At 32.1% G+C, this 8,432-nt stretch overlaps 1 protein-coding gene across 1 annotated transcript; it reads left to right on the forward strand.

Moving 5' to 3' along the window:
- Nucleotides 1-3,538: 3,538 nt before the first annotated feature.
- On the forward strand, nt 3,539-7,179 carry LOC134230576 (uncharacterized). The gene is made up of 4 exons (XM_062712404.1): nt 3,539-4,070; nt 5,039-5,221; nt 5,741-5,901; nt 5,999-7,179. The coding sequence occupies exons 1-4, from the start codon at nt 4,028-4,030 to the stop codon at nt 7,007-7,009; spliced, it is 1,398 nt and encodes a 465-aa protein (XP_062568388.1). The 5' UTR covers nt 3,539-4,027; the 3' UTR covers nt 7,010-7,179.
- Nucleotides 7,180-8,432: the final 1,253 nt, after the last annotated feature.

Raw genomic sequence — 8,432 nt, forward strand, 5'->3', positions numbered from 1 at the left:
CGTTGAAAATTTGCGGCCAATTAAAATTTTTGCAATCAATATCTTGTTCATGTATACTGTTTCCGTCCGTCGCATAGTGTACCGTAGTAACGTAGCTGCAGAAATGTAATTCTGGTGCTGAAAATAACGATATTGAAACTTTTTTTGAGAATGTAAACATACCTCTTGACAGGACTGTTCAAGATTTTTCAAATACATGTAATAACTTTGGTTATAGATTTTTGTATAAATAATAATATGTATTGTCAATGGTCGCGTAGGTAGCGATAGAGATGTAGGTTTAGAACCACAAATCACCACCTTCCAATTGAAACAGGTAGATGCAATGGTACTCAGAGAAATGAAAGAGTTTGTAGCTTATACAGTAGTAACCAGATAGGAGATGAATATCATTATATCTTAGAATGTAGTGCTTTAAACCAACTGAGGAAAGTTTATTTGAACTAAAAATTTTGCTCTAATCCAAATATTATCAAGTTTTGTAAAGTCATGTGCCAAAATGATGTTGATTCGTTGAAAAAATCATGTACATTTATTCGTAAAATTTTAATATTGTCTGTTCTTCTTAATTATCACCTTCTCCTTGACCCACTGTTATATATATGTTTTATATGTTTTTGTACCTCATGTACCATTTACATGGTTTTGAGTGAATAAATTGAATTGAATTGAATTGTTATGGTTTTACATATTAGTCTTACCTTTATAGTCAACGACTATTGCATGTAAAACCATAACGCTATGTGAACAGTAGTAACAGTACACATACATGTATGTATTATCATAGTTGAACAGATTCTGAGAACACTGTATTTGTGCTCTTCGGTCATTTTCAACGTGCTGATCTGTGTAACATTCTCGCTATTTTTGACACACTTGTCATCGGTACAGTAAAATATTCTGCAAAACTTTTTTTAAAAATTAATCGATTATCTCGCGTGTGTTCATAATATTACAAAATCCGTCAATAGGGGATAAAAAGTGTTTCATCAGACTGTTAAGCATGCTATCGTATTTAAAATAAAAATGTACGAGTACATACATATTTTGTATATATTTAAAGGCCTATTTCTCAAGTCACAGGAAATGTATACTTTGACGAGGAATCAGTTGTACAAATCTGCATTTACATTTATAAATCAGTGCAAAGTGATTAATTACAGTTCAGGAAAAAAATTTAAAAATTAACCATTTTATTTTACTCCGTTTTCCAATTAAGCTAAATACATAAGCATGATTTTCTACATTAACTTGTATATTTAATAGCGCATATTTTCTTTAAAGCCATATTTTAGAGTCCCTTTAACACATACATTTTATTTATTTTTTTATTTCTTCATGCAGTGTTCACAAAATAAAACTTCATTGATTTCTCGATTTTTACTTGCGATTTTTTTTTCTTTACTTTTTACAAGTATATTGTTCTTTATGTAATAATCAAACTCGACTGCAATTTTTTTTTATATATATCTATTAATGGCTTTATTAAAGTAGGCCTAATTCAAATGATAAAAAATCGTTTTCATATACCGCCAAAATTTTCTAACGTGTCAGCCAGTGTAGGAGAGGTGTACACTGAGAAAAATATTTTACGTCGGGGCGGGGTTGGAGGGAATATAAATCAGCGAAGAAAGAGTGTTCGGGGGGTTCAGTGGATAGTTTAAAACTATTGTATTCGAAAATTCAAAGTCGTTAGATTTAGTAGGGAAAACTAACAAAATGAAACTGTTAACCACTTTTAACTTTAACCTCTACTTTAAGTAAAAATCAACCATAATATAATGTAGGTTTTCATGATTGCATAGTAAATGAAGGGTGCCTACAGATTTATCAAATTCAAGAAATGAATTCCTTTAATGATACTTTATAACTTAAGCTTGTTAAATGTGAAAAACCATATTTTAAACTGTCATTTTCAATGAAAAATTAAGAAAATTAGTCATGAATATGGGAGTTTTTTGCATATCACACAAACAAAATGTATCCAGACTGCCTACAGTTTTTCAGAAAACGGTAATTTGTATGTTCTTGGTCTCCTCTTTTAAATAATGTTAAATTTAATATAGGTAGCCGGACTACTTTTCAGGTGATTTCAAATTGAATTCCAAGAAAATACTTTATTTTTATATATTTTTAGGGGAAAAAGAAAGTTGAAAGTGGTTAATTAATTAGCACCAAAAAGTTTTAAAATTTATTTAAAAAATTTCTGTTGTACATTTATATATTTTTCTTGAAATAATTTTCACAAATTTTAAAATTTATTTAAAAAACTTACAATGATAATTTCATTGCAAAATACACCCCCTCCCACTTTATGACCCGATTCCGGTGGTAGTTAGATCATAAATTGAAGTATCTATGCACTAAAACAATTTATGGTCAGCAATTTGGAGTGGTTAATTGTGTTGAGTTTGTAATGAATGGGGGACCAATAATCGGTGAGGGGGGGCTAAGTATTTTATATCCGCCTGTTTATGTCCATGTTTGGAGATTACAGATAACTTTATCTTTTTCAATCCGTGATAATTCACCAAGTGTTCTAAAATGACAACAGAAAAAATCTATTGTATTGGTATTGTGAATGCATTTTAATATCTATGCATATTTAAACTAAATTATATTAATAAATCGAGTTTTATGCTTTTTTTTATCGTTACAAACTGAAGTTTTACATGTAATTGTTTTTTTTAAATTCCTTGAAAGATGCATGAATTGTTAGATTAAACAAGTTTATAAATGCTAATTTGCATTATATGGTTATGGTGAGTTAAAACAGGTTTTATTTGCTATCCAATCATTTAAAAAAAACGGTTAAAATTTTATTGAAATAGTTTATGATTCAAATTGTATAATAGATAGAAAGAAATTTGTGTATATTTGTAAATTATAAATAATTTGATAATATTTATATTTGTAAATTAAAATAAAAATTTCTACATATAAACTTCAGACCGGTATGAAAACAGTCCTTATTCCGCGATTATTTTTCTTTCTTTTCTAACAAAGTTTTTTGAAGGTTCTTGATCTTTTTAGTAAAGTGGCAAAAGTTCATTAGTAAAATAAACTTTTATGACATCGATAATTAGTTGTAATGATTTGTCAAAACACGGGTATCCACGTGCCGAAATCGTCAGTGTAGTTTTACACCCAGCACGCGGTTCCAGGACCCTGGGGTGAAAGTAACAATCAACAGCCGTGCACAGGTGTAAAATAGGTGATCATCATGAACCGGCGAATCTCATGCCTCAAGTCCATTTTCTGTTCCCAAGAATAACCAAAAATAATATAATAAAAGCCCCAAGGCAAGAATCACAAATATAGTAAGTGGAATTTAGACTGCTGTAAAGACCATGTAAAAACTTTGTTCTTATAATGAGTTAACTGGTTGGAAAGTGCTGGGCTTTCTTTCTTCAGGGGATTAGCTCGAACAATGGCCACAATAGGTGTGTTGATAGAACAAGCGGAAAAATGACCCGTTAACGTATTAGCAATCTAGATACAATTATATTCAAGGATCAGTTTTTGATTGGGTCTCTCAAAAATATATAAGAGGGTTAATAAGAAGTGGGCTTGATTAAGACACATACTTGTGTCCAATAAGCCGAACGGAAGTTATCTACAAGTTTTTCTCATATCTTGAAGTTTTCTCTTGAGATAAGATTTGCAGTGCTTTGGATAGACCCCTGTCAAAATCGACTTAGCGTGGTTTCTGTTCCAAAAAGAGGATAAGGGACCCACAAAGGGATTGTCACTGATTTTTGTCATAATTCTGTCACCGACAAAAACCGCCAGTTTATTTTTTGTTGTAGATGTAGGATATTGCCTTGTGTATATCGTTAAGGTGTGACAGGTAACTTTGACACGAGTGTCCCCCTCTACCGCCTGGACAGTTAATTTTGGACAATTTTGAACTCTGTTGGATCGTTGGACGTGTAATAAACTGTCTTAGATAATTGTCAGTTGTAACATTATGTGATAGAGAAGTTCCGTGCATGATTGTGATTAGTTTGAGCGCAAAGTTTTCAAAATGTTGGAAGTGGAGGGATTCAGAAGAAATTTTTCTAACACGGGTAAGCATACTAATAAAATAATGAATTGGAAGTTCACTCTAAAATAAATTAAATGTACTTGTAAAAACCACCAATTTACTAAATACAATATAAAATATGTCATGAAAGTAAAAAAAAAATATACTGAGGAAAATAAAATTTGCACCTAAAGGAAAAATCCCTTTTTTAAAAAAAAATCATTTTTATTTTTAAATATTATAATTTTTGAAATCCACAGTTAGCATTCACATGCTGAACTTTTGATTGTTATAAGACTGAGCTTGGAACAATCAAAAATTTTTGTGTGGTTTTTGAAGGGCATACTAATCCCAGACGGATATAGAAGCTATTTTATCAATAACTCAGGGACTTATTTAAAGTGTCAGGATTATTTTTACATATTGTAGGATGGAAAGAGGGGAGGGGGAACCGAACAAAAATTACACAGCTGTCCAGTGTTAAAATAAATTATTTTATTCAAATAAAATTTTATCAAAATGTTTAGAATTTTAATATTTTTTCTATAAGACTGTCATTAAATTTATTTAAAAATAATCAATATATAATTATTTATAATCTAAATGATTTATATAAAATGTCTTTTATATATCTTTTTTAGAAAACTAAATTCATTTAATTTTATTTTCATTATTTTATTTATTTATTTTTTGTTTATTATATATATATTTTTTGAATACTAGTATTTGAACTGCATTATTTAGCGTCGGAATTTTTGAGATCTGAACCCTTTTTAAAAAAATCTCTATAACTTAACCGAAATGAAACAAAAATTGCTTTGAAAAAAAAATCGTAAGATGTATTGCTTAGAAGGTGGACGCATACCGATAATGCACGACTTTCGAGGGAGTTAAACCAAAAGTCAGGATTACTTGTTTGACAGGTGTTGTAGTAGTTTAAACTAACTGCACATATTCTAGGACCAAGACTAAACGATTTTGAAATTCTAACGAATTTTGTTTGTCCCCCAGGATTTGCTCAACCACCCCAGATCATCTACACAGGCACAAATAATGCGACAGTACATCCTGTTTCCCATCATCCCTTTCTTCCTCTGAACCAAGGGCAACCATGGTTACAAGAGCAGGAAGGAGAGAGGCCATCACGGTCACCTGACACGGGGAGCCAATCAGCAGAGGAGGATGAAGATGATGGTAAATAATCTACAGCTTTACGAATTAGGCATTTATCCATTGAAATGTAGAAACCTTTTATATATTGATGGAGACACCGACAAGAAGAAACACTGTGAATATGAAATGATTAATTGAAAAATATACACAATTGCATAACCCAATTGCTCAAAGATCACTGGTTTTCACACCAATTAACACATGCTGGGTATCAACACCCGAAACACAATGTCATTTGTTATATGTATAAAGGATTCAATAAATACAATTTCTTGAGTGTTATAAACATTTTTTATGTATAGGTCACTATAGTTGTATAAATAATTGCACCACACAAATAGAAGTAAAACTACATGTATTTATTTTATAGAATATTATAATAAAAACACAAACAAAAAAAAACTTTTTTACAATTTGTATTTGTTTCAGCACTAAAGATACAGAATTGCACTTCATTTAAAACATGCTACTCAAAAAGATATAAAAATGTCTCTTCGCTAGCTTTAAATATTAGAAATAAAATAAACAATCTTTTTCCAGAGTATCGCCCTTTCACGCCACCGCCGCCCCGTGAGCGCCTGAGCTACACCCGTTATCAGTTAGAACTGCTGAACTGCATCTATAATCACGTGAGGTATCCCAACAGCACCCAAAAACAACTGATCGCAAAACGTGTCGGTATCACGAGAGAACAGGTTAAAGTAAGTAATAATTCGCTAATACAAATACAGGCATTCACGACTTATAATCACCTTATACATTAACAAGTGAAAAATATAAATACATGTACATTTTTAGATATGGTTTCAAAATAGAAGACGGAAAGACGTTGTTGGTAAACAAGAAGAAAAATCAAAACCGGAAGACCCAGAAAGTCCAGACGACAAGAATGGTGAAAGTGACAAAAGTGACGTCAGTGATAAGGTTCATAATGGCGACAGTGACTCGGGAGTGAGTGACACCGGAAGTTCTAATGACGAACAAGAAAAATCAATGGTCCCAACAGTTGTACTCAAAAGTATAATAGCCGAACTAAACAGATTTGAAAAAGATGCGCTAAAACCGAAAAAGAAAACGAAAAAGAAGTCTAAAACCGTGAAGAAGAAAGAGCTTAAGGCCAGCCTTGCGAATGCTTTGTTGCAAGGCGGCTTTGATATTGTCAACCCTCCAAATCAAGTTGTGCCTTCTGCCAGAGGACAAAAACATGTTAACAAATTCTCACATTGCTCAAAATCCTCAGCTTTTGAATCTCCCAGAGATTCATCCAAAACCGTTCCAAATATATTTGACTTTCAGTCAATTGGTAGTGCCGCCATGATGCGAAGTCCAACTCGAGCATACATGTCGAACACTCTCGGGTTGCCGACAGGTGCCCTTGGATGTGATTTACCAGTATTGTCTGACTTACTGACCGCAAGTGCTGAACAAAGGAAGGAACCTGGTGAAACACGCAGTATTCCATGCAGAAACCCAAACAGTCCGATGGATCGAGAGCGACGCGGCGAATTCTCACCAAACCACCCACATTTTCCATCCCCCTACTCCAATCCCTATGGCTATATTCACCCCTACCATTTTTTAGCTGAGCCAGGTTTTATGCTTTCCACGTTACGACATTCGGAACCCTACAGACATTTTGGTCACTACCCACCCATATTCTGTTCCGAACCGTCGTCATTTCACCAGATCACTCCTGCACATTTAAGCAATCCGTATTATTCGACAATTTCGCCCGCTTCCTCGCTTCCGTGGAACAATCATAATTTTTCATCTTCCTCCTCAAATGACTCTACTTACGAGCAGTTATAGGGAGGGAAATCATCCATAAAGACAAATTCTGCATGTGAAATTTTTGCCTGAGCGGGTTCAACAGAAGCAATGCTTTGTCAAATCTAAAGATGTATGTATTTATTGTATATGACAATCTACCTCAATACAGAATTTCGCTCATATTTATTTAGCATACAGCGGTGCTACACTTTTTTGTCACTTAAAAAATAATTTGTGATTCGTGTTTTACTTTGCATATGTACAGAAGACAATGAATATGAATTGTTTTGAAAAATTCATGAAAATGTAATGCAGTTTTGTGTTTTGTGTTGCTTTTTTTTTTACAAATATAATTAAGAGAAAAAACAGATTGGCATGGAATACAGTATCAATACATGAAAAAGCAGCGCCTAGTTTATTTCCTCACTTGGTATTTGCATTAAATATAACAAATTTGACTCACATAATAACTCTCTGATATAACAATGCAAACGAAGAATGGATCGTAACTTAAAAGCTAAATGCAAAAATTTACCTAACTTACACAGCTCAGAAAAATTTTGTACACTCAATAATTGGACTAGTTTGAATGCTGGTTTTTTCCAGTAATAAAACGTCCTTGTAAAGGGGACAAATTAAAACAAAATGAAATTCGTCTTCTATGATATTTTTACAAAATTCACAAAAAAATTCCCAATTTTCTATGCCTGCCAGTTTATGCAAGGTTTGGGAAGACAATCTATATACTTATTTGTTTTTTATAAAGATTAGGTAAAATAATATTGCAAGGTTAAATAATCTACAATGTGTCTGTAAAAAATACATTTTGTTGAACAATTAATTTCTGCCATGAGATTTTGTATGAAATTATCTTTTATTCTTTGTTTGATTACAGGAAATTGTTTACAAATCATTTCTTTGTCTTGTTCAAGCCCTGTTCTCATAAAGTTTTTGTGATATGGAAATTTCTGCAGGTTCGAACAAATATTCATAACAAAAAAACACAAAATTTAAAAATGAAAAATGACAATTTTCATAGGCAGTCTACCAGTGTGATTTCCATATTTAATAAACATTTACTTTTTCAATATGGCGCATTGTGTCCCCCCCATATTTCACAACCGTAATTCAATATGCTTGCAACATAAGTATCAAAAAGTGAAAATTCTGTTGGTGATACCCTGGATTGCCAGCTGTTTTTGTGTATTATTAAACATTTTTTATTGATATATATGTCAACAATTTCAATTGGTTCACCATTTAAATGCCATTTTTCTTCCTTACGTATAGGGTACTTCTGTATGGCACATTGTTTCTACTCTCTTTCTTGATTTCACACTGTATGGAAATTTCTGTAGGTTTTCAGGGGGAAAAAACACAAATTTTGAATTTTGACATCTACCATGCTAATTCAACAATGAACAGTTTCGATTGATTGTATGTTGAAATGAATGAATTTTTC

The sequence above is a fragment of the Saccostrea cucullata genome, unplaced genomic scaffold (genome assembly GCF_032062105.1).
Source record: "Saccostrea cucullata isolate Sc308-1 unplaced genomic scaffold, CSIRO_AGI_Scuc_v1 ctg320, whole genome shotgun sequence".
NCBI lineage: Eukaryota > Metazoa > Mollusca > Bivalvia > Ostreida > Ostreidae > Saccostrea > Saccostrea cuccullata.

What these genes read in the sequence shown, in the direction of transcription:
- LOC134230576 (XM_062712404.1), top strand. Translation starts at nt 4,028, where the DNA reads ATGTTGGAAGTGGAGGGATTCAGAAGAAATTTTTCTAACACGG. An exon ending in AGAGGAGGATGAAGATGATG is followed by an intron (nt 5,222 to 5,740) that starts GTAAATAATCTA and finishes ATCTTTTTCCAG; the next exon opens with AGTATCGCCCTTTCACGCCA. An exon ending in TCACGAGAGAACAGGTTAAA is followed by an intron (nt 5,902 to 5,998) that starts GTAAGTAATAAT and finishes GTACATTTTTAG; the next exon opens with ATATGGTTTCAAAATAGAAG.